General features: G+C 37.8%; 1 protein-coding gene across 1 annotated transcript in view; it reads left to right on the top strand.

Moving 5' to 3' along the window:
* Positions 1-12,871: 12,871 nt before the first annotated feature.
* Pdk3 (pyruvate dehydrogenase kinase 3) overlaps positions 12,872-27,504 on the top strand; it is an 80,991-nt gene continuing 66,358 nt past the window's right edge. Inside the window, exon 1 of the mRNA XM_005334794.4 lies at positions 12,872-13,192. Within this exon, the coding sequence (XP_005334851.1) occupies positions 13,087-13,192 (106 nt within the window). The 5' untranslated portion in view covers positions 12,872-13,086. The remainder of the gene's footprint in view (positions 13,193-27,504) is intronic.

Here is a 27,504-nt window from a genome sequence, read left to right as displayed (position 1 = left end):
AAAAAAAAAAGAAAGGGAAAGAAAGAAGGTGGGGGGACTAGAGATGACCTAAATGCTCCTGTATCTATACAAGTAACATAAAATGAATCTTTGTAATATAATACTGAGTGCAAAGCTAGTTCCAAAAGTCTTCTGATAGCACAATACTCTCTTTTTAAGTTCTAAGTAACTGAAATGAAATAATATAAGCATATATATGTGTGTGATAAAATTATATTTCATAAAATCCAGAGAAGGATAAAATTCAGGGCAGTGTACACAGTAAGCCAGAAGTGCTAGGGAATTGCCTCTCCTTCCCAGGAGCAACACTGACCACTAAGGTCTACAAATATCCTGGTTTTCTTGCTTCTTGGATAGGATAACTCTGAGATGTGCTCTTGTACTGTTTCAAGGAGCTCCCTGACAGAGTAAAGCTCCAGCTACCTGTGGCAACTTGTGTGATCACAAGTCCTTAATTGACCTGCCTCCCTACTCTTCTAGAGGTGTTTTGGCATCCTCTCTTAAATAAACAAATAGCACATAATCTGTGTTAATTTTCCATCACTGTAACAAAATACCTGAGATAATCAATTTTTTAAAGAAGAGAAGAGGGCTGGTAAGGTAGCTAATGGTTGAGTGCTTACCTAGCATCCATAAGGCCTTTGGTGCAATCCCAAGCACCACTAAATAAATAAATGGTAAAAGTTGATGGAGGTATGGAGATTGAACCAAGGTCCTTGTGCATGTTGAGTACATACTCTACTACTGAGCTATACCCTAAACCCAGGAAAGGTTGATTTTGTTTCACGATTTTGGAGGATTCTGTCCATGGCCAGTTGGTCTATTGATTTTGGGCCTGCAGTGAGGGAGTACATCATGGCAGGAATGCTTGATGGTGGGAGACCTTACCCCATGCCTGGAAATGAAAGAGAAAGTAAGAGACCAGGGTTCCTTCAAGGGAATGACCTCAATGACCTAACTTCTTCCCACTAGGCCCCACTTTCTAGAGGTTCTATCACCTCCCTGTAATGCCACAAGCTGGGGACTAAGCCTTTGACACATGGGCCTCTGGAGGATATCTATATCCACACTACAGTAGTATGCTTTGGGGAAAAACCAAACTAATATCATACCTAAGATCCTAATGGTGATATCTTCAGTGTGACACATGGAACTCTAGAAATATTAACGGAACAGCGAGTTTCAAGCATTTTAAATAGGAGCTCACCTAGTTACTTTCACTAATAATTCAGTATTATATATCATCCAATGTTAGCTGGAGGTTCCTCATACCCTGAGAAACTGAGGTAAAAGTGTCCCATGCTGCTCCCATTTACTCTTCTGCCCTTTCTAGTCTTCCCTTCAAATCCCAAAGCCCATCACAGTTCTCAGTATTATGTCCTCTTAAACTCCTCTGCTGCCTGCTCTTTGTTTCACATGGCTGCTACTAAGCCCTTCTTAAAGCTCCCTACCCCACCCTAATTATTCCTTCAGTCTCTGCTTCTCCTCTCCCACTTCTATGAGCACCCTGGGGGCTTCAAATTCTTCTTTCCACATCTCCAATCCCAAACTTTTTAATCTAAGCTTATCAAGGTGCTCTTTGAGAAAAAAATGAAAGTAGAAGACTAACTAGCAAAAGTCTTCCTCTTGTCACATCTAAAACTATAGACAAATACTTAAAGGAATCTTTCTTTCTTGAGTGGGGAGAGTCCAGATATCCAATAGCATCACTCAAAAGCTCTAAATTATGATTAGATAAAAATGAAAGCAGTACTCCATCACTCATCCCCAATCATGTTTGTTAACTTAGCATCAAACACTAGGAAGGTGTAGTTATATTTTTTCAATGAGGCTCTTCTGTGCAAAGCAATTTTAATTTTAGAGAGCATATCTCGTCTGATTTATTTTTTGTTTGGCATCACCTCTTCTGCATGTGTATGTCTTTAAATCATAGCAGAGAGAAAAGGCTTGGCAACTGAATAACACTCTGAACAATCATCCAGTGTTGAATTTACTGACAGGATTAATATGAGGATTAAAAGAGGTAATTGTACCTAACGTAGCCCTGGCACAAAGAAGCCCAAGTGTTAGCTATTCTCCCATATAAAAGAAGAATAAGGGACACTCTATAGAATATCTACTACAGCAATGTCAAGTAGATTTCTAGTATGATCCCGAAATGCAATCCACAGATATGATTTTACATTTTTTAGAAGCCACACTTAAAAAAGGGTAAAAGAAGCAAATGAAATCAATTTTTAAAATCTACTTTATTAAACTAACATATACAAAAGGTTATCATTTCAACATGTAGTCAATATAAAATTATTAAGATAGTTTACATTGTTTTTCATGTGAAATCTTTGAAATTAGTGTGAATTTTACATGTATAACACATCTCCATTAGGACCAGCCATGTTTAAAGGACTCAATAGCAACATGTGGCTAGTGGTACTAAATTGGGTAGTGAGTTCTAGCACTTATAATGAGGTTGAATCTCTTTAGATTTTGAAATCCAGTCTTTTGTATTTTATTCTATTTTATGGCACATTACAAACTGTGGATGGTATTCAGTTCCAGTCTTGTTCCTTTAATATCACTAATTTATGGTTGTTCCATGCATCAGGTAACACAAGGGATGGATTATGCTAGAGCAGAAACTCCCAAATTCCTTGTGAAGAATAGCTATTTTTTTTCCTTAAAGCTTTCGAACCAACATGAAATTAGGGTAAATGGAGGGCTGGGTAGAATGAAGAGTTGAGACTGACAATAAAACTCTAGTGGCCTGGGGATAATGCCCTATTGGTAGCCACACAACCTTCTCTGATAGAAATTATATTAAGATGGAAATTGATCCATGCTGATTTCAATGTAAGTGGTCAGGATGGTTGGGATGGGGACAGAGGCTGCACCTTGATAAACAGCTTGGATGGATGAAGACTTTACCAGACTCGCAGATGTGATAAAAGCCAAATTTTCTAGAAAATTGGTGGCATTTTAGGTTCACTGTAAATAATGGTTCCTGTTCAGTTAATTATGGTGCTAAGCAAATATTATAGAACCTGATAAGATTAAGTTTTGGATAAAAACAAGAGAGCAGTGGATTCTGACAGTCTTTGAATAATTAACCTTCATCTTTTTGAGTCAAGAAGAACTGAATAAGGTCATTGGTGGCCATACTTTTAGAACACATTCCAACCTAAGGACTCTAGGACTTCCTCAATGTCAACTCTAACCGTGATATCACTCAAAGCATTCTTTAGTGATTGTTGTGTTGTTGGTATTTTGCTCCACACTTTTTTCTATTTTTTTTTTTAAAGAGAGAGTGAGAGGCAGAGAGAGAGAGAGTGAGAGAGAGAGAGAGAGAGAGAGAGAGAATTTTAACATTTATTTTTTTCTTAGTTCTCGGCGGACACAACATCTTTGTTGGTATGTGGTGCTGAGGATCAAACCCGGGCCGCACGCATGCCAGGCGAGCGCGCTACCGCTTGAGCCACATCCCCAGCCCTCCACACTTTTTTCTTAAAAATGTTTTCTGATCTCTTCATAGGTGAGCTAAAATTTAATACATAATTTAGTATCTTGCTTTCTCCCCACTTAAAATGTTTTCATTTCCATGTTCTCATATGGACTCCATACAATGAATCTTTAGTCACAGTATAATGGTCCACTGAATGTATGTGTCATGGTTTACTTAACCATTTTCCATTACTATTTTCTTCCTTCTGGATACTATAGGATATGATTTTGTTTCATAACACTTGATCACAAGAAGCATTAGTTTACTTTTTAAAATCAAATTAAATCTGGATTTGAATTCATGTGTGCATGGCTGGCAAAGACACCCAATAGCAGGCATTACTGGGGGGCTTGGCCCTGTACAGGATATCTGGAGAATGCTTGGTGTGAAAGTTAGGAGTTTTTTACTTTAAGTAATATAAGTATACTCAAGCTGGCCTAAACCATAAAGGAGATATGCTGGTCTATATAACTGGAAATTTAGAGAAGGCTCCAGGGTTGGTTTGATTTAGTAGTCTGACAATGTCATTAAGGGCCCATTTTCTTTTCATTTCTGCTCTACTTTCTACAAAGTCAGCTTTACCCTGGTCACAAGATAGTTACCAACTGGTACTATGTGCTTCTTTGTATGTACTCAGAAATAAGAGGAGGTTAAGAGAAAGAAGAAGAGAGATTGAGAGAGGCACTTTCAGAGGCTTTCTTAGAATACCAAGAAAGATTCTTTCACAAAAGTCCCAAGGAAAGTCCCTTCCCCTTGGCCTAAATTGGATCATGTGTCCATCCTTGGACCAAGATCCATGGTCAGAAATCAGAATTAAGCTCATTCAATTTTAGGTTGATATATCTATATGTATATATATCATTACTGCAATCAAAGTAGGCTATTCCTCCCACCTTGAAAAGCACAAATACAATCTATGGAGAAGTGAATAAAAGTGGGATCAGCTACAAAAATGAGGACAATAAATTTTGTAGAGATTACCAATAGATCTCCTGTATCTTCCAAATTCTGTTTCCAGTCTTTGAAGCCAAAAAACCCTGCCATATAAAAACAGGTAACAAAACTGCAAGTCAGAGGAGCCCAAAGCTCAGAACCAAAAGTTTCTGCTGTCTTTTAGGTTGCTGAAGATAATCCACTTCTTTCTTTTGCACATCCAAGGATAGCCAAAACAAATACATATTTTATTTCTCAGAGTATCCTGTCACATCATCCCTATACTTAAAGTCTTTTCTGATCTCTTTAAAGAAAAGAGGAAGACCACTAAGGGTGAAAATTCTTCCTATTAGAAGCAAAAGGACCTGGATAAATGGACTTCAGGAGGGTTTGGGCCACCTGAAATAGTTTGTTGAAAAAAAAAAAAACAAACCAGAAGCTGAACACTTGGAAGAAAGGAGTTACTGCTTTAGATCATACACACATTTGATCAAAGATGTTTACTAGTTAACTAGCTTCACTAATAAAATTTTATTAGGTATCCTTGCTTCCCTAGTTCACTCTGTTTCATAATCTCACTTCCTCTTCTTAAAATCAATAGGGAGGCTGGTGAAACTTGGAAGCAATCAAGATGTCCATGTAGGTTAACATATAAATAAACTGTGGCACATGCACATTATGAAATATCATTTGACCCTAAAAAGAAATGAGGTATCAAGCCATTATGATTTGGATTTTAAAATGTCCCCCAGAGAGCTCATGTGTTAGACCATGCAGGAATGTTCAGTGGTGAAAAGAACGGATTATGAAAGCTGTAACCTCATCAGTGGTCAATCCATTTGATGGAACTGGTTTGCAGGAAGAAATCAAAAGTTTGGAGATGCAAGTTGGAGAAAGCTTAGAAGGTTGTAAGCAGAACTTATTGGGTAATTCTGGCGGGGGCTCAGAAGACCAGAATGCCAAGAGGAATGTGGACAGTGACAGTAAAAACTGTGCTCATGAGATTTCAGATATGAATGAGCACTCTATTGGAAATTGGACCAGAGGTCACATGTGTTATATTTTGGCAAAGAACTTGTCTACATGTTGCCCATGTCCTGAGACTTTGTGTTAGCTGAATTTAAAGGTGATGTACTAACTAACCTGGTGGAGGAAATATCAAGGCATCACAACACTCAAGCAGTGGCATGGATATTGCTGGCAGCTCTTGGCCAGGCTTACTTTGATAATCAGGAGCTGAAAGCAAAGAAGAAAGATTTTTAAAACTTGCAGTTTGACCAGAAAAGCACATGTAAAATTAAAGCCAAGTAAGGTGTGGTTGCTGAAGAGATTACTGGTAAAAGAGACGCTAAGTACTTTTCACAGAGACAATAGAAAAGATACTTTGATGGCATCTCAGGAATCAGCAAGACCTCACCCATGTCAGGCTTAAGGGTGTAAAGACAATGCTTCACAATAAAACACCAGCACCAGACAGCTGAGAAAGCTACTTCTCCAATATTCTATTCACCACACTCAGTTACCCAGGCACTCAGAGGCCACTACAGTCATGGTCCAGGAGGGTCCTGCTACTACTTGAGCTGGTGGCAGACCTTGGCCTATCTATGTGGTACCGGTTCTGCAGGAGTGCACGATGTTGGAGTTAAGGGGTCATGGAGGCTTCCACCAAGATTTCAAAAGAAGGCCTGGGAGGCCAGGCAGAGTGTAGTAGGGTCAGACAGCCTGTGGATAGCCGTGAGAGAGAGATGTGTGAAGCTGTGATAACAAAGACAAACCTATAGTAGAGACTCCTGGAATTAAGAGATGCCAGGAATATGGACTATTATGGACTATCTGCTGAAGAAAGCTACAGAAAGTGAGCAGAGCCAACCTAAGAGAAAGACCATGTGGGCTGCAACTGGCAAGACTGGAGGGGTGCATCTGCCCAAGCCCTTTGGAGATTACATTTTGCCACCATGTGACATGAATTCCAGACATGGAGCTATAGGACTTTTTGCCCCTGAATTTCAGTCTTGTTTTGGTCCTATTCTTTCTGTCTAGGCCCCTATTCCTCCCTTTTGGAATGGGAATGTTTACTCTGCCATTGCATACTGGAAACATGTAACCTGATTTTTTAATTTTTACCAGGGCTTATGGTTAAGAGTTTGCCTTAAAACTCAGAGGAGCCTTTAGACTTGAACTTTTGAGCAATGTATTTTGCACTGTGAGATGGACATGAGGTTTTGGGGGCCAACGATAGAATTTTATGGTTTGGATATGAGATGTTCCCCTGAAAAGCTCATGTGACAGTTCAGGAATGTTTAGAGGTGAAAACATTGAATTGGATTATGAAAGCTATAATTTCATCATTGGATGAATCCATTTGATGAATTAATAATTTGAATGGACTACTGGGTGGTAACTGTAGGCAGGTGGGACCTGGCTAGAGGAAAGAGGTCACTGGGGGTGTGCCCTGGGAGATTATATTTTGTTCCTGGCTCTTCCTGCTTTTCCTCCTGCTCCACCCACCTCCTTCCTGGTTATCATGGCCTGAGCTACTTTCCTGTGCATGTCCACCATGATATGATGTTCTGCTTCACTTCAAGCCCACAGCATTAGAATCAGCTGACCATGGACTGAACCTCTGAAACTGTGAACCTCAAATAAACTTTCCCCCCTCTAAGTTGTTCTGGTCAGGTATTTTGGTGACAGTGACAAAAAGCTGACTAACATGCAAGCCATGAAAAGACATGGAGAAAACTTTAATGAATATTTCTAAGTGAAAGAAACCATTCTGAAAAGGCTATATACTATATGATTCCAGCTATATTACATTCTATAAAAGGCAAAAGTACAAAGACAGTAAAAAGGTCAGTGGTTGCCAAGAGTCAGTGGGGCAGGGGTATTGGAATAGTCAGAGCACAGAGGATATTTAGGGAAGTGAAACTATTCTGTAGGATACTGTAATGGTGGATACAAGTCATTTTGTACCTTGTATGCCACAAAATCTACAGAATGTACAACACCAAGAGCGAACCCAAATGTAAACTATGGATTTTGATAACAATTTGTCACAATTAATGTAGGTTCATTAATTGTAATAAATGTACAACACTGATGATATGGAAGACTATGTGTGGGGAGGGAGTATGTAAGAACTCCTTATACTTTCCATTCGATTTGAAGTGAACTTAAAAGTGCCTTTAAAAATAAGGTCTGCTTTTTTTTTTTAATGTCACGCTGATTATAAAAGACCATAGAATTGTGAGGAGACCTGAATTCAAATTTAGGCTTTCATTTACAAAGTGGACAAGCTTAAATTATTTCAAGACTTCTATGTCTTATTTCACTCACCTGTAAATTGAGGATAATATTTATCTCTCATATTTACTGTGAAGAGGCAACATCAGTATATTCACAGAGTACACAACAGGTGCTCAAAAATGTTAGATGAATGTGACAAGAGAAAAAGGAGGAAAAGACATGGCAAAAAGACTCTCATAGCCCTGACAAGTGATGATGGAAGTTTTTTGTAACAAGATCCACCAATTACTGATTAATGATGAAATAATCATGGGTTGTTTTTTCTCATTGGTTCCATTCTAAACTTTGGGTTTTGTCTGTATTATATTATGATTTAACACACTGTCCATTATTGCTTGTTTGCTCAGAAAACTACCATTGTCTTCATTTCCTCACTTAGAGCTGTAAAGAAAGAATGTGGTTTGGGGTAGGTTTTGTATTTTTTTTTCTGTTTCATAAATATTTGGTGTGAACCTACATGGCAACTGGCACTTATGCTGGACACTGGTTAAGTCTAGTGGGGAAGATAGGAATTAATCAAATTGTAAAAACAGATTTGGAGGGTTATGGTAGGAAGAATCAGAGAATCAGAGTACCAGATACAGAAAATTAGAAAAACAGATAGCAGGGGGAATGAGTAGACTTTCCATTCAGGGATAACCTCCTTTAATGTTTAAGTGATTATACTGAGACCTGAGGTATTTGCTAGAAGGAACAGAAATCTGCACAGGGTAGGAAAGTAGTTCTCACACCTGAGTATGCATCAGAATCATCTGGAGGTCTTGTATATTAGTTAACTATTGTGGCATAACAAATTATCTCCAAACTTGGCAGCTAAAAGTAATAAACATGTATTATAACAAACCGTGAGGATTTCTGGGAGGTCAAGAGTCCAGGACTTCCTTAGTTAAGTGGTTCTGACTCAAGATCTCTCCTGAGGTTCAAATTAGGTATTAACCAAGGTGCTGGCCAGAGCCATATCATCTCAAGGCTCCACAGGGGAAGAATCTGTTTCCAAGCTTTCCACAGGTTTGCCCCATAGCATGACAGATAGCTGCAGGTAGCTTCCAAGCTTCCAATAACAGAACAAGAGAGAGAAGGGGCTGGGGTGGGCAGGAGAGAAGGCAAGGAGCATTAGTATGATATATATATATATATATATATATATATATATATATATATATATGTTCTAGGGATTGAACCCAGGGCTTTGTGCATAATAAATAAGCACTCTACCATTAAGCTATATCCTAAATCCTTCTTATCTTAATTTTTAAGTTTTTTTATTAGTAGATTATAGTTTTACATCATAATGGGTTCATTTTGATATTTACATAAATGCATATAACACAGTTTTCTTTATTTCAGTCCCCAGTACTTCCCCCTTCCCTTCCTCCCTCCCCTATCCCCTTCCTTTACTCTATTGGCTTTCCTATTTACTCATATATTTTTTATTCGGTACATTATAGTTATATATAAAATTGGAATGAATTGTGATATGTTCATACATGCACACAGCATAAATTGGTCAACTTCATTCCTCAATTCTTCATCTTTCTCTCCCCTTAACCCTCCCTCTTCATCTCCTCCTTCTACTTTATTGATCTCCCTTCCATTTTCATGATTCAATTTTTTATTCCCTTTTTCTCTCTAGCTTCTGCATATGAGAAAAATCATTCAATGCTTGACTTTCTAAGTATACCAGCCCTTTTATTTTTGAGATAGGAGATCTCTAAATTGCTGAGGCTGACTTGTAACTTGAGATCCTCCTGCCTCAGTGTCCTGAATGGCAAGGATCACAGGTGTACCCTACTGCAGCTGGCTTATGAACCAATATCGATACCTAATTATTAAACAAATTTAGTCCGAAGTCTATACTTTATTCAGAGTGCCTTAGTTTTAACCTAATATCCCATTTTCTGTTCCAGAATCACATTCCAGATAACACATTATATTTAGTTATATCTCATTAGGGTCCTCTTGATGTGACAGTGTCTTGGACTTTCCTTGTTTTTAATGATTTTGAGAGTTTTATAGAGTACTAGTCAGGTATTTTGTGGGACTCCAGTTGTTTTATAACCTAACCTCTGAAGTGAGAAGCCATCACTTCTGGCCATATTCTATATGTTAGAAGTGAGTCTAGCCCACCCTCAAGGGAAGTGAATTTAAGGGGAGGAGTATTAAAGAATTTGTGCTCATTTCTTAAGACCATCAAACTTGCTTAAAACACAGATTTCTGTGCCTCACTCCCAGAGTGTCTGATTCAGTAGTGCTGCGGTGGGGTTCAAGAGTTTGCATTTATAAAAAGTACCCAGGTGATGCTGCCATTTGCTGGTCTAGGAATTTCACTTCAGGAGCCACTGGGAGTGGAGACCTTAGTGCATACCAAGGAAATGGGAAAAGTTCAAGATGTATTTCTCTCAAGAGACCTTTTTATAACTACAATCAACACCGAAATCAAACCACTTCTTTAGCTTCTGGACTTTGCCAGTTATCATGAAACTATTAGGTAAAAATGTATTTCTGTACAAAAGTGGTAGTATACCTTATGTTTACATTAGATGTGATTTATTTCATTTGAATGCCAGGGAGAAAAATGAGATATCTATATCTTACATTAAAATAAGTGGAACACAGGGGTTGAGGTTGTAGCTCAGTGGTAAAGTGCTTGTCTAGTGTGTGTGAGGCACTGGGTTCATTCCTCAGTACCATATAAAAATAAATAAATAAAATAAAGGTACTGTGTCCATCTAAAACTAAAAAAAAATTTTTTTAAAAAAGAACTGGGACACAGAATGGCTAAGTGACTTGTCTAAGATCACACAGCTATAGAACTAAGCTTCAGACTGGGCCATTTGAGCCCTGGCCCCAAAGTTTCCATTCTACCAGGCTCTTTATATTGTTTCCAACTTGTAGGACTTTGCCACCTTCTGGAGAAGCAAAAATACAGTTAGGCACATGAAAGTTCAGATAACTGAATCAACAGAATAGATTTAAAGAAGCAAAGTGCAATGGAAAAGGAAGACATAAAACAAGTGATTTATTTGCAAGCTTAGGAAGATCAGCAAGGTCTTAGGTTTGGGAAACCTTTTTTTTAGATACTTTATCTCTAGCTTTAGTTGGACATAATATTTTTGTTTTGTTTATTTACTTATTTATTTTCATGTGGTATGAGGATTGAACCCAGGGCCTCCCACGTGCTAGGCAAGTGCTCTACCACTGAGCCACAACCCCAGCCCTGGGGAAACCTTATCCATCAATATCCAACTTCTCCCTGCTTACAGACTACCATAACTACTACCAATTACATTCCACCTGCAGGTAGCACCTGAGAAAATCACTAGAAGAACCACAGGCCATGGTCGTCTTTTTGTCTGCCCATGCACACCGACTGGAGTGCTTACCTATGCTGATAAAATTGCCAGGTGAAAAGATATGTTAGTATGTTTTTTTAGGCTTTGTTGTGAATGGAAGAGACAGAGTAGTAGTACACATACCACCACCAAGATGACCAAGTTGTACATGAGAATCTAGAAATGTGGGAAGACCCTTGGATGTCTTTCAGTGTGTAACTTTTCTTAAAGGGAGTAAGATGCAATTATATTATGAAGCAAAGAATTAGGTGCATAAACACCCAATGAAGTCACAAAAGCTAAATAGCTATACACTAATAATCTTCCTTTTTAAATGAGGTAACTTTTTTTCATAGCTTTATTCATTTATTTTTTACGTGATGTTGAGAATTGAACCCAGGGTCTCATATGTGCTAGGCAAATGCTTTACCACTGAGCCACAACCCCAGCTCTGAAAATCTTACTCAGTGAGAAAACCAGCCCAATCAGACCAAAGGAGTGGTTTCTGGTTGCATTTTATCTTTCTTTAATGAACATTCTACCTTTCACTTTAGTTGATGCTTCACATTACCTAAACTAAGTTTTGGTGGAAATGGTTTAAGCAAGCAATATTTCATGCATTCATATTAGCAAATAATGATTTCATATACAGAGCTGTGAGTTCAAGTTTACTCTTTTTTCCTAAAATTTTTTTTAGTTGTAGATGAACACAATGCCTTTATTTTTTTTTAATTTATTTTTATGTGGTGCTGAGGATCAAACCCAGTGCCTCACACGTGCTAGTCGAGCACTTTACCACTGAGCCATAACCCCAGCCACTCAAGTTCACTCTTAACAAACAATATCCAACACGGTGTAAGCATAAGCTCCTGTCCCAAAATGGTAGTGTATGGTGGTGATGAAACAAAAACAAGTCAGTGTCCTAAGGTGGTAAGAGGGTATGAAAGAAAGTGTAAGTGACCTTATATTTGGTGTTTTCCAACAGTACTAGTGGTGGCAGGGGGCACGAAACAGAACCAGTGACTACAATTAATTCTGTCCAGTGGGGTTGGGAGTGGAGGGCAGGAAGGCATGAAAGTGTTAATGACCTTACAATGCATCACATCTAATGATGTTAGTGGGGGGGCACGAAACAGAAGCAGTGACCTAACAGTGTCATCTAAAGATGTTGGCCCAGGTGGGAATGAGGGGTGCAGGGCCACGAAAGAGTCAGTGACCTAACAATCCTGTCCCAAGGTGTTGGGGTGGGGGTGGGGCGTCAGAGACCATGAAACAAGGGAGTCAGTGACATTACAGTTAATTCTGACCAATGGTGGGGCGAAGACGTGAACCAGAAACGGTGAGCTTACATTTAATCTTGTTCAAAGGTAATAATAGTGGGGGAGGGCATGAAATAGCCATTATAATTAAGTGATAAACAGAACATGAAAACCAAAATATAAAGATGCAACAAGTACTGTAAAGTGCAACAGTCATTCCATCCAGGGAAGGCCTCCCGGAAGAGGCACCTTGGGCTGAGAAAGGCCTTGAGTCGTGTTTAGGGCGTGGGCTCCCTAAGTCCTCCTTGTCCCCTAGCACTTTGGCTACAGTTCGGCCTCGGAGGACTTGGCCAGGGGCAGGGACAGGAACGGAGACATTGCCAGACCAGGTTGAATCCCACCAGCTAGAGAAAGGGGGTTGGGTGTCTCACTCAGGCTTTTAAGAGCTTGTTCGGTAGCAGCGGCCAATCAGGGGAGCGCGCGTGCGGCCGCGTGCCCCTCGTGCCCCCGCACCCCTCGCGCGTCGTGTACGTGCGGCGCCCGGCTCCGCCCAGGAGGGCGGGACCTCGAGAAGCCGCGGGCGCCCGTCTGCGGCCCGTGAGCTGCTGTTGCTGCTGCTGCGGCGGCTGCAACCCGCGGTTCCGAGGCTGAGAGGCCGAGGTGTGCCCCTGGCGAACCTGCCGGATCTGCGCGGCTCAGCTGTACCGGTCCTTGCGGCGGTTAGGAAGTCCCAGCTGGTCTGTGCGCTGCTCTGGGGAGGATGCGGCTGTTCCAGTGGCTGTTGAAGCAGCCGGTGCCGAAGCAGATCGAGCGCTACTCGCGCTTCTCGCCATCGCCGCTCTCCATCAAACAGTTCCTGGACTTTGGTGAGTGCGGGGCCACAGGCCCCCACGGTCCCGGGATGTGAGGGCTCCACCATCTCGGCCATCCTCCCGGGTCTCCGCAGCCTTTGGGCAAAGTCCGTGGGAACCGCGGGCGGGGCTAGGGGATGCCCATGAGTTCTCCTCCAGGCTCGGATTTCGGGGCATGGAGGGGTAGGGCCTGGCACCCTCACACCAGCGAGGGCCAACCCGGAGACACAGAAACCGCGTCCAAGGACTCTCATTCCAAGGGCGGGGGGGAGTCCCCAAACCTGCCACCATTAGCTTTAAATCTATGTGACACAAACCTTACCGCTCATAAAACTTAAGAACGAAATGTGTGTGACTTTTAAATGTTTTTAATTTTAGATTTTTTTTGTTGTTGTTAGGTAAGAGCTGTTTAGAAACACCTTGAGGTTGAATAAATTATGCAATGGCATTTTGTTCTTTTTCTGCTCTGAGGAGTTGCTGTGTAGCCAGAGCGGGAGGACTCGAACTGTAGTCTCCATCACGTTATATTAGAGCAGTCAAAGGCCTGGACTGTAAATTCCTTGATGCTGGGAAAGAGCCGACGTATGGGTTCCTAGTGTCAAAGCATGATCTATGACAACTCTGGCCTCGGTTTCAGCACCTTTCATAGTTCCTTTCCCTTGGAGTTTCATCCACCTTCCCCCATCAACTGCGCTGGTTTGCGTCTTCCATGGATTAAGGGGGAGCAAAGACGACCCGGCTCCCCATCCTGCCTTAGGCCTAGCTGAGAAGGAAATAGATTCCACCACCTTCTGTTAACTGGATCATGTTTCCCCAGAGGGTGCCATTCCAACCGCAGCTAAAAGCAGTTGTGCAACACCTGAAAGTAAAACAAAAGTGTGCAGCCAGGTAACAGAATGGAGCTTGACATCCCTAAAGGAAAATAAAATCAAGCAGCAAAGATGTTCTAATCACACAAGGGAAAATAATGGGGCGTCTGTTCATTTAATGAATTTTATGTAAATGTCAAGGGATTGTGTAGGGCATTAAAAACTAAAGTACAGAGTAGGTAGAACATTCCAGAAACATCTGGAATGTGCCAAATGTGGTGTCTATACTTAAACAAGATGGGATAGGAAGGAAAGAATAGTTTGAATTTGAGAACAAATTAAATTTTTAGAAACCTATTTGCCACAGACCCATGATGAAAGTCAAAATTCAGTGAGATGTTGATCTTTGCATCTTAACTTCACTCCCCAAAGCTTTTCAATAATCGGACTTTACCATCTGAGGTTATAGAATTTTAGAGATTGGAGGCAGGTCCTGACTTCAGAGTTGCTGTTGCTAATAAATAGGCATGTTTTCCATCTCTAATTTATGGTTTAGAGAAGATTATTCTGAAGGTATCAACCTTTTGGTTGGGTAAACTGGGACATGTTAGTTCACAATAAAAGGAACCTGGAATTAAATCCCAATTCCTCCCACCCTCAGAGTTTGTGCTAGCTTTAAAAGTGTGGCTGAATTTTCTGTTAATTTATTTTCTGTGGCAGTTACTATATACCCCTGTTAACAGGTGTTTTGGCAAGAATGTTATTTGAGTAGGTAAACCCCAATGGGGGATACTGTTATAGTGGAAAACCTATAGGGCCAGTATCTGGAAATGATTTTTTTTTCTTTCTTTTTTTTTTCCTTGCTGAGGATTGAACCCAGGGCCTTGTGCTTGTGAGGCAGGCACTCTACTAACTGAGCTATATCCCCAGCCCTGGGAATGAATATTTTAATTCTGGCTCTGCCACTAACTCAGAGTATGGCCTTAGCTAAGTGATTGAATCTCACTGGGGTCCATTTTCCTCATTAATAAAACATGTAGATTGTATAGATAATCCCTAAAGCTCAGCTCCAAAACCATGTGATTGAATTTCAAGAAAAAGGGTGAGCTTTTTAAGAGAAAATTTCAAAAATCTTTTGATTTACCTGTTAAAGTCTTCTGACCTATTTTGAAGGGGTAGAGGGATTTATTCATCTAGGATCTTGAGAGAAGCATAATAATTTAAGTCTTTACCATATAAGGACACTCACAGAAGTGCTATATATAATTGTAGTGAAATTTTCTAGAAACTACAAACCTTGTTTGTAACACCCAGAGGCAAATCAGGTGGCATTGAGCTTTAATGACATGACAACTAAAAGAAGGGAATTGTCATTAAAAAGTCCATCTCTACTTCTCTCTTAGTTTTGTCTCTTGATAGAAGTTCTGTTTTGACAAGGGATTGGGGGAGATTAAGCATTCAGAATGGATGTCAGGATAGGGAGAGGAGTAATGAGAGGTTTTCTCCTCCTGTGTGATTGAAGAAAACTGCAGGAGAGGGCCAACTCAAATGCTTATAGGACCAGATGGGGAGCAACAGGTGAATGAATTAAACCAGCCAGGTGAGGATTGTGGCAAACTCCTGGTTTATGGCTGGCTCCAAAAAGGGCAGCTGATTGGCACCCATTTGGTTTATATTTTAAAAGACCTTTGATGTAAACAAAGTAGATGGATTGCACTGGTCCACAGGTTTCTAGTTTGTGAATTTTAAGTCGTTTTCCTTGAGTAGTTTTTAGATATATGGGGCATAAGCTTTGGCTAGAGTAACTAGACAGGGACCATAGAAAGGATATGCACAGAATTTTTGTTTACAGTATTTGTTAGATAATCATATCAACAAATAAATTGTAGTTTCTATGGACACTGAAAGAGCTTTCTTATTTTAATGAATTGCATATTAGTGAATAAGGAGATTATTTCCTATGTTTAAGAGTGTCGACTGAAAAATGGTGTTTACTTCAGGAGCAGTGATTTTATGTCATTTAAATTTTTTGTAATACTAACTTTTAAGATTTATTGTATATTAGTCTTTTTTTAAGTCATAAAAATTGTGAGTAAAGCCAAAGGCCTCCTTTAATCAATCCCACTAATATCCTGCCAGAGACAGCACTACCAGTAATTTGGTATGCATCCTTCTATTCCATTTATTATGCTGTTCCATACATATTTCAGTGATATTCATGTAAATTAGAGTGATTTTATTTTAAAGCTGAGGTTCACAACTTGAGTACTCTTGATGTTCTAGGCAAACTCATTGTTGTGGGGGACTGTCCTGTGCATTGTGAGAGGCTTAGCCACATTCCTCACCTCTACCTACTAGATGCCTCCTACCCCAAAAAACATGCATCTCCTTGTAGGGAGACCTACCTAAGAGTCGCCTGGGTAGTTCTTTGTTGAGATGCAGTGTTTTAAAACATTGAGATCAGTGTTTTTTTGTTTTGTTTTGTTTTTAGAGCAGGGCCACACACCAGGAATTTCTGATGTCAGTGGTCTGGGAGTGGGGTACAAGGCATTGTGTTTTTAGAAAATCCTGAGGTCATTCTAAAGCTTTAAAAAGTACTAACTAGATGCTCTTCTTGCTAATCTACAGTCCCCCTTTCATCTTTGTGCAGTATTTTTTTAAGCCCTTTAAAATAATAAAAGTTTTTTATTTTAAGTTTTTTATTTATTTCCAAAATCATTTTTGGAAATACGGCCTGCCACCCAGCAAGGGTAGCAAGAATAGCAATTGTTTTAGATGGATAACTAGTTTAAAAAGATATTACAGTAGTATATTCTGAAGGATTGGATTTTTAAAAATGAAATCTTCTTTTTGACCTGTGATTCCAGTCATGGTTCCTATTTCAAAAAATGTAAAAGGGCATAAGCAGAAAACCCTGCTTCCTACTTCTCTTCACTAACCACCTTTTTTTTTTTCCGCATAAATGCAGCTTATACTTTTTTTTTTTTATACCAAGGCCCTTACCCACTGAGCCACATCACCAACCCTTTTTATTTTTTGTTTTGAGACAGGGTCTCACTAGGTTGCTTACAGCCTTGCCGAGTTGCTGAGTAAGGCTGGCTTCAAACCTGAAATCCTCCTGCCTCACCTCATAATCCACTAGGATTACAGGTGTGCGCCACCACGCTTGGCAGTTTATACCTTTGAATCTTGTATTTCAAACTCAATACATTAGAGAAATTTCCACATATGTACCAATAGAATTTCCTTTTTCTTTTTTATGGCTTCTGAGATCTTGCTTATATATATGGGTGTAGTATAATTAGCCAACTCCCTATTGAAGGCTAGTAGATTGTTTCCAGTCTTTGCTATGACAACCAGTGCTACAATGAATTATCATGTACATTGAAATTTCATGCATGTCTGAGTTTTATATAGGACAAATACCTAAACATGGGGATGTTCATTTATAATTTTGATAAACACTGTCCACTTGCTTTCCATAAAGGGTGTCCGTTTACCCTCCCACTAGAATTTTCTGAGAGTGCCTATTTTTTAAATACTTTTATTACATTGTTGTTAAACTTTTGATAGGTGAAAAATGGTATCTGGCATTTTCTTTTTAGAAATTTTTTTCTCCTTAAGTGTTTCTATATTTTACCTTTTTATTATAAAGTTGTAAACATTTACAGAAGTATAGTGGTTTGATGAACTATTCATCCTGTGTTCATTATATTGATATCCATTGTCTGTAGATATTGTGTTTAAGTGCAGGCTTTTAGGTTTCCTTATCAAAGCTACACTCAGTTCAGAAAAATATTTTTTTCTTTTTCTATACTAACACCAATTTATGAGTTATGTTTTTCATTTGAATAATATATTCTTTAAAGATTGGTAGAGTATCTGTATGAAACCTTTTAAGCTCAGTGTGCTCTTTGACAACTTTCTCTATTCTCTGGTATTGATCTGTATAGATTTTTTTTTGTTTCTTCTAGAGTCTGTTTTGATATTTTGCTTCTAGAAAATTATCATAGTCATGGAAGGTTCTAAGTCAATGTGGATAGCTGAGATAGTAGGTTTTTTTTTTTTTAACAGCCTTAAATTTTCCTGTGGGCATTTCCTCTTTGTTTCATAATTTTGTACTTATTCTCCCTACCCACTTCTTGATGAGGTTAGTTGATAGTTTATTTGATTGAATTTATTTCTTAGCTTTATTATGACTGTTGTTTTCTAGTTCATGAATGTCTTCTGATAGTTTATTTGATTGAATTTATTTCTTAGCTTTATTATGACTGTTGTTTTCTAGTTCATTAATGTCTTCTTTGCCTTTATTGTTTCCCTCTGATTGCCTCAGGTTTATTTTGTTCTTTTTTAAAAACAATGGATAGTTTCTTTTCTGTTTACTTCAGTACTTAAAGTTACAGTTATTCCTCTGATCACTGCTTTAGCAGCTAATGTGTGCATTTGATGATTTTCCCCCAACTCTTCTGCATCTTCAGATATCTATTATGTAAACTATAAGGGTTGTTTGAGTGTTAAAATTTCCAGTGGATGTGCATTCTGTATTTTAATTGTTTAATTTGGGTGCATTGTTATCAGAAAACAATTGGTAAATTATTGATGTTCACTTTGTAGTCCTGTATATGGTCATTTCCTGTGAATGTTCTTTGGGCAGCAAAAAGATAATGTTCTCTTCTCAGATTATAGTATTTATTTTATTAAATCTACCATATTAATTATGTTGTTTAGGTTTTATATACCTTTACTTTTTGGGAGGAGGGTACTGGGGATTGAACTCAGGGACACTCAACCACTGAGCCACATTCCAAGCCCTATTTTTTGTATTTTATTTAGAGATGGGGTCTCACTGAGTTGCTTAGCACCTCGCTTTTGCTGAGGCTAGCTTTGAACTAGCAATCCTTCTGCCTCAGCCTCCTGAGTCTCTGGGATTACAGGTGTGCACCACCTCACCGGGTATACCTTTACTTTTTATCCACTTGATTTGTCATGTGTCAAACATAAGAGAAGTCAAAGTCTCCTAACAATATGATTTCATTTCTCCATGTATTTCTTTATTTTTTAAAAAATATTTTTTAGTTGTAGATGGACATGATATCTTTATTTTATTTATTTATTTTTATGTGATGCTGAAGATTGAACCTAGTGCCTCACACATTCGAGGCAAACACTCTACCACTGAACCACAACCCCAGCCCTCTCCATGTATTTCTTATAATTTTTGTTTTATGACCATTAATATTGTGTTTGATGCTTATTGACTGCCATGTCCTCTTTGTGAGATGCACCTTTAGCATTAAAGAGTGCTGCCCTTTTACTAATTGAATGCTTTTTGGGCCTGGATCTACCTTATTTGATGTTGAGATCTAGTTCCCTTTATTTTGTTTTATTTCCTGGTACAGCTTGGCTATCCTTTTATTTTCTATCTGTTTTAATTATTTTGGTTTAAATATGTTTCAAAATGTATTATAAAGTTAGGTTTAGATTTGTGAATCAATTCTTTTATGTGGTAAGTTTAATGCATGTATACTTAATGATATGACATATTTGCCATCTACAATGTAAGCATCTGTAGTTACCTTGTTTTTTGTAAAAATTTTTTTAGTTGATGATGGACCTTTATTCATTTATTTATATGTGGTACTGAGAATGGAACCCAGTGACTCACACATGTGAGGCAAGCACTCTACCCCAGCCCCTACCTTTTGTTTTTAAAATCTTTATTTAATTTTTTAAAAAAAATATTTATTTTTTAGTTATAGGTGGACACAATATCTTTATTTTTATGTGGTGCTGAGGATCAAACCCTCACTCATGCTAGGCACTGTAACTCTGAGCCACAACCCAGCCCTCTTTTTAATATCTTATTTTTCTCCATGTTACATTGTCTTTGCTTTATTTTATCATATTTACAAATAGATCTATATATCATATATAATAATATATAATGATATAATATATATAATGATATATATCATACCATTATTAACAAATAGATTTGAATTTTTGTCTCTAGCAGTTAGCTTTATTATTTATTAGCTTTATTTATTATTACTTCATTTCTTTGGACTTTCTTTGTTGGGTATAGTCACAACTTGCCAGCCATGAGCCTCTTGAGTGCTTGAAATGTGGCTAGGGTAGCTGAGAAACTGAATTGGTTTAAGTTAAATTTAAAACTGATATTTGGGCTGGGGATATAGCTAAATGGTGTAGCACTTGTCTAGCATGCAAGAGGCCCTGGGTTCCATCCTTAGCACTGAAAAAAAAATTGATAATTGATTCAGTTAAGTTTTAAGTATTTAGAGCAACTTTTATATGCGAATCTACTTTATCAGTTGTTAAGTTTTATGGAAGCTAATTATATATATCAGTTATTTCTAATAGAAATTTAGCTTTCCAAATGGAAATGTTATAAGTGTAAAATACACACTGGATATCAAATAATTAATTTAAAAATGGTAAAGTATCTCAACATATTTTATGTTGATTGCAAGTGGAACTATTTTGGATATGTTATTTAACATGTAAATAAAGTACAAACATTTCATCTATTTCCTTTATGTTAATGTGGCCTACTAAGAAATTTAAAATATTATATGTGGCTCACATTTTATTTCTATTGGACAGTGTGGGTTCAGATGATATATGTTAATTTATTATGAAGAAAAATAGAATTATCACACTTTAATGTTCAGAATAAGCAGTTATTATTTTTATTTTTCATATCACTTTTGCAAATCTTGTTCCATTATTTCTTCTGTAAACCTCTCTAGCTTTTTGGACCAATTAATTGTCTTCAAATAGCATTTAATGTTATGGTGGTTCCTTTTTACATTTGTATAAATTTGAGTTTTGTTTTTCCCTTAAGTCACTACTATGAATTAAATGTGCTCTTGACTGGGAATATAGCTCAGTGGCAGAGCGCTTGCCTAGCCTGTGTGAGGCCCTGGGTTGAATCCCCAGGACAGCTGGAGAAAGTTCTCTTAGTGATATAAAGAGCCTGAGTGCGGTGAGGCACATCTGTAATCCCATCAACTCCAGAGCCTGAGACAGGAGGATCGTAAGCTCCCTACCAGCCTCAGCAATTTAGCAAGATACTGTCTCTAAATAAAAAATAAAGGGTGGGAGGTGTGTAGTAGCATAGTGGTAGGGCACTTGTCTAGAACACCTGAGGCCCTGGAGGTTTTTTTGTTTTTTTAAAGGAGAACTTGGATTTTTGTGGCATAAATTAAAGAGAACCTTTTGTATGTTGAATGACTTGGTAGGAAATGATTCACATTTTCATTTGGACTTGCTTTTCATCTTTCAGCCTCATTTTATCCACTTCTGGTTCTCTCATTAACCACTTTTATCCCTCCATACAGATTTACTTCCCACTTGTTTTATTTCCTGGTTACTTCTGCACAGCATCACTTATATTAAAGCTATTTGCTCCTGTCTCCTTTTATTTCATCCTAAATCATCTCTTTCCAGAGGGAGGGTGCTCACCTCTTTGTAACCTCTCTCAGCTTCCTCAGCTCCATTTGTTCTGCACAGAGTGGACACTCCATAAATGGCAATTACTCCATATAGAGGCCATTAAACATCATGCCATTTTCATTTAGTTGTTATATAAGCTTAAACTTCCATAATTTCCCCACGTTTAAATAGAACATCTCCCAGATAAAAATCACTGAAAGCAGGTTGTTTAACCACCCTGTTCGCAATGGCTGTGAACCTCAGTGCCTTTAGCTATTAGAAGGCAGCAGCCAGGTCCCCTGCTCTTATATTCTTGAAGTTTAGGGGTCCAGCTACCTTCTGTTTCCCTTTTGAAAGTAAGGAAGATTCTAATACCCGCTGAAAAGTTGACTTTGGTTCCAAATGACTGCTCTTTCCAAAGTCTCCATTTTTTTAAATGTCATTTTTCTCCTTGAAGCCCAATTACCTCTGGGAAGAAGAGTGATTTTGTTCCTTGAGAAGATGAAAAAAGTTTTTTAAAAGATTGTATTAGGAAAAGGAAACACAATCTTGTTCTGTTTCTGAGCGTATTTATTTTATACTTTTATCTGTGTACCCAACACACATTTTCTGTAAGCAGTGAAATTTTTCAACTGTGAGGCATTGCCAAAAATTAGACTAACCTGTTTGGAGACAGAGCCAACTATTCAGAATTAAAATGGCACAGAATAATTTTGCTTAGGGTAAAGATATCTAATTTGGCTAATGATATCGTGATTAGTATTTACATTTAAACAAAGAACTGGCCATTTGGACCTTTAAGGTCTAATAGGGCTGGGTTTCCATATTACCTGGTGTATCAGTCTCTAGGGCATCTTTGAGGCATCTGAAATTGTAGCCTTGACTTCAAAGCCTTTGCAGGACTTGACTGTGTTTTGTGTGCTTTTGAAGGGGAGATAACAGTTAGACTTACTGAATCATTGATGTCTGGATGTTTTTCTCCCAGTAAGCTTTTGGGAAATTGATCAGAACTTGGCAAGATTTGAGGAAACTTGGTTTTATTACTGGATGGAATCAGAAAATATCACTACATTTTCTTTTTCTTTATATTTATAAGCATTCAGTTATTCTACTTTAGTAATAATACCACATCAGAGTTGGGCAAATCCCTTTATTTAAGGAGTATCTGTCTAGAATAGAATGTCAAATGAAAAGCCTGGCCACCTATTTTTTGTTGTTTGTTTTTCAATTAGTAGACTTTTTTCCTTTTAAAAATTATTCAGAAAATCAAGTATAATGCAAATTGGCAACATGAGTCCATATGGAAGATCTTTTAAAAATTGTTTTAAAATTAATGTATTATGGTTATATGTAATTGTGGGGTTTCATTTTGACATAATCATACATTCATGGAATATAATTTGCTCCATTTCAGTCCCTAGTACTTCCTCTTTCCTTTCCCTCCTCCGTCTCCCTGTTCCCTTCTTCTACTCTATGGATCCTTCTTCTATTTATTGTTTTTATTTGTGCATTATAGATATACATAAAGATGGAATTCACTGTGCTGTATTTATATATGTACATAAAATAATGTAGTCAATTTCATTCATCAGTTCCTGCCTTTTCCCATCCCTCCTCTCTCCCCCTCTAATCCCCTTCCTCTATTCTACTGATATCCCTTCTATTTTCATGAGGCTCCCACCCCCTGTTTTTTTTTACTTATTTTGCTCTAGCTTCTGCATATTGAGAGAAAATATTCAACCTGATTCTTTGCTTTCTGAGTCTGGCTTATTTAACTTAGCTGTTGTTCTTCGGTTGCATCCATTTACCAGCAAATGCCATAATTTCATTCTTTTTTAAGGCTGGGTAAAATTATATATCACATTATCTTTTTAAAATTTTTTAATATTTATTTTTTAGTTTTTGGTGGACACAATATTTTTATTTTATTTTTACGTGGTGCTGAGGATCAAACCCAGGGCCCCGCGCATGTCAGGCGAGCGTGCTACCGCTTGAGCCACATCCCTAGCCCACATTTTCTTAATCCATTCATCTATCAGGCATCTGGGCTGATTCCATGACTTGGCTATTGTGAATCGTGCTGCTGTAAACATTGATGTGGCTGCATACCTGTAGTATGCTGATTTTAATTCTTTGGGGTAAATACTGAAAGATAGCTGGGTCGTATGATTGTTCCATTTCTAGTCTTTTGAGGACTTCATACTGCATTCCAAAGTGATTGTACTAATTGGAATTAGTACACCATTGGCAATGTATGAATGTGCCTATTTCCACTCATCCTCCCCAGCATTTATTATTATTTGTATTTTTGATAATTGCCATTCTGACTGGAGTGAGATGAAATCTCAGTGTAGTTTTGATTTGCATTTCCCTGATTGCTAGAGAGGCTGACCATTTTTTTCAGAGTTGTTGCCCATTTGTATTTCTTTTGAGAAATGCCTATTTAGTTCTTTTGCCCATTTATTGATTGGATTTTTTTTTGGGGGGGAGGGGATTGGGTTTTTTGAGTTCTTTGTACATTCTGGATATTAATCACCTGTAGAAGGAGTAGCTGGCAAAGGTTTTTTTTTTAATATACTATTTTTTGGGCTCTTGTTTCTTTTCTGGTGCAGAAGCTTTTTAATTTGATGCTGCTCCATTTATTGATTTTTGATTTTATTTCTAGAGCTTTAGGGGTCTTGTTAAGGAACTTGCTGCCTGAGCCAATATGTTGGAGTGTTAAGTTTATGTTTTCTTATAGCAGTTGCAAAGTTTCTGGTCTAATTCCTAGGTCTTTGATCCACTTTGAGTTGGCTTTTGTGCAGGGTGAGAGATAGGGATCTAGTTTCATTTTTCTACATATGGCTATCCAGCCTTCCCAGTACCATTTGTTCAATAGACTTTTTCCTCCAACATGTTTTTGGCATCTTTGTTGAGTATCAAATAACTGTTATCTATGTGGATTTGTCTCTGTATCTTTTGTTTTATTCCATTGGTCTTCATGTCTGTTTTGGTGCCAATCATACTATTTTTGTTACTGTATCTCTGTAGTATGAGATGAGATCAGGTATTATACACCTTCAGCATTGCTTTTCTTGCTTTGGCTATTCAGTAATGCTTTGACTATTCTGGGTATTTTAATCTTTCAAATGAATTTTACGACTATTTTTTTCTAATTCTGTGAAGAAAACTATTGATATTCTGGTGGGAATTGCATTGCATATAACACTTTTTGTTAGTATGGCCATTTTTGACAGTATTAATTCGGCCTATTGAAGAACATGGGAGGCCTTTTCATCTTCTTGTGTCTTCTTCAATTTCTTTCTTTGATGTTCTGTAGTGTTCATTGTAGATCTTTCTCCTCCTTGCTTACATTTATTCCCAAGTGTTTTTATTTTTTTTTTCAGGTTATTGTGAATCGGATAGTTTTCCTGGTTTCTTTCTGAGCAGATTTGCTGTTGGAGTATATGAAAGCTATTGATTTTTATATGGTGATTTTGCAACCTGTTACTTTGCTGAATTTGTTTATCAGCTCTAAAAGTCTTCTTTTGGAATTCTTGCATCTTCTACATACAGAATTATGACATCAGCAAACAGATAATTTGACTTTCTCCTTTCCTATCTGTATCCCTTTGATTTCCTTCTCTTGCTTGCTTGCTCTGGCTAGAGTTTTAAGACTTATGTTAAATAGAAGTAGTGAGGGTGGACACCTTTGTTCCTGATTTTAAAGGAAATGATTTCAGTTTTTCTTCATTCATTTTGATGTTGGCTTTGGGTTTGTCATGTATAACCTTTATACAGTTGAGGTAAGTTCCTTCTGTCAGTAGTTTCTCCGGTATTTTAAACATGAATGAGTGTTGTACTTTGTCAAATGCTTTCTCTGCATCTGTTGAGATAATCATTTGATTCTCATCCTTACCTTAATTCTATGTGGTGAAATACATTTGTTAATTTGCATATGTTGAACCATTCCTGGGATGTGTCCCTGGGATGAAACCCACTCGATCATGGTGTACTATATTCTTAATGTGGGTGTGGGGTTTTTTGCATTATTTTGTTACCAGGTATTGAACCCAGGGTCACTTAACCACTGAGCCAAATCCCCGGCCCTTTTGAAAATATTTTACTTGGAGACAGGTTCTCACTGAGTTGCTTAGAGCTTCACTTTTGCTGAGGCTGACTTTGAATTCTCAATCCTCCTGCCTCAGCCTCCTGAGCTGCTGGGATTAGAGGCATGTACCATGGCATCCAGTTTTTATTTTCCTTGCATTTTTAAAAGATTATTTTATTAGTACACTATAGTAAAAGTCTAAAAAATAGTGAATTGTGGATACACATAAAGGTGAAATTCATGAGTACAGCTTTGAGAGATTTTACAACTTTAATTTAAAAAGTTGTCAGCAGAGTATAAGTGTACCAGTTTCTCCACAGCCCTACCAAAATGAGGTTTTATGATTTTAATTGTATAATAGAAATTAGAAGTTTTTTTTCCTGCTTAGGTTTATTGTCCTCATTTTTGTTGTGTGTAAAGTGCCCTTGATCATTTAGTAACTGGAATTTGGGGTTTTAATCATTTTCTGAATTCCTTGTGTATACTGGTAAATTAGTCAGTGAACACATTGACTAGCACATTATCAAAAATGTGCTACAGGGACTATGGGTAGGCTACCTAGTGTTCCTAAGCTTTTCACCTTTTTCATGTAAACTGACATTGAAACTAGCATTTAAGTTTCTCCAGTTAGCCTATTTGGCTTTTATGACAAGGAGGGCTAGTTTACTTCCATATTTCCCTTCCTGGCAGAACCAGGTTTGATTATGACCCATGGTGAGTGTCCTTCACATCTGTCAAGGAGAACCCTACTACTGGTCATTGTTTCATCTTAACTCTGAGAATGTACCTTCTGCCATACAAATGGTATAAAATAATAGTAAACAATTACATTTACACAGGTCAATATTTATATTCCCTCTAATTGAATATTTTGTGTTCTAATATAGTAGTATATTATTTCCCTAAGGGTTTTACCAGTAATTGTGATTTTATTTTCATTCTTATACTTGATCTAGGATTCTGCTTTAACATTTCAGTTATGCCAGTGTTGCTTTCCCTCTTATTAATGCATGGCGGTCAGTACATAATAGTCTCACTGTTGGGAATAAATGATCAACTCTCTAACATTTTCCCACATCATGCAGTTAAATATTTTCCCACGTGTTGTTGGCCAGAAAACAGTTGAGCTCTTTGAAATTTGTAATTTCCATCTTTCTCCAACAACTGTTAACATTTTCATAGACCAGAGCATTCTTAGGTTTCTGTGTAAATCTTTTCTTGGATTGAACTTTTCCTGAATCTGTTCTAGTAGAGTACAATATTTCTTAAGCTTGGTAGCAGATATTTCTCGATATCTGACTGGGGATTTTGTATAAGTTGGATTAATTTCTCTCCTGATTCTGCAGTTAAATAGAAAGAAAAGTGGTTATTGCTACATTACAATTCCATACTTGTCATATATTGTGCTGAAATGAATGTATTTTTTATAGTAAATCCTTCTGGGAGGAAGTTGTTTGCTTCACAGTGTCTCTTATTCTCTAGAAACTTCCCTTCCTGGATGTGGTACTACTTCTTCTTTACACATGGTAGATCTCATCTCTGGCCTACATACCTCAGTCTTTCTGCTGCTCTGACCTGAGGTTGGCTTCAGTTGTGAAGGAAATTAAAATGACTCCTATATGGCAACTGGAAAATATTCAATAGATTGAACTAGCATTTACTAACACTTGGTATAAAATCTGGTATTATTTAATTCTCATGACAGCCATGTCCATTTTATAAATTAGGAAACTGAAGTTCTGAGCAGTTGAAAATTGCTCTCATATAATAGGGTGGTAGAGTCAGGTTTTTGTCCCCCTGGTCATCTTACCTTATAGCTGACCAGTTAGGTGATAGATTGGATGCAGTGTGTACACAAAATTTGAGGAAAGAACTAATAATTGCATTGTTACCATTTGCCAAGTGTTCCCACATCCTGAACTATAGCCATTTCCTTCATGAATTTGTTCAATTTTTATCTTTTCCATTTAGAA

Source organism: Ictidomys tridecemlineatus, chromosome X (assembly GCF_052094955.1).
Source record: "Ictidomys tridecemlineatus isolate mIctTri1 chromosome X, mIctTri1.hap1, whole genome shotgun sequence".
Lineage (NCBI taxonomy): Eukaryota > Metazoa > Chordata > Mammalia > Rodentia > Sciuridae > Ictidomys > Ictidomys tridecemlineatus.
The sequence above is the reverse complement of the archived record's forward strand: the minus strand, read 5'-3'. Positions and strand labels throughout refer to the sequence as shown.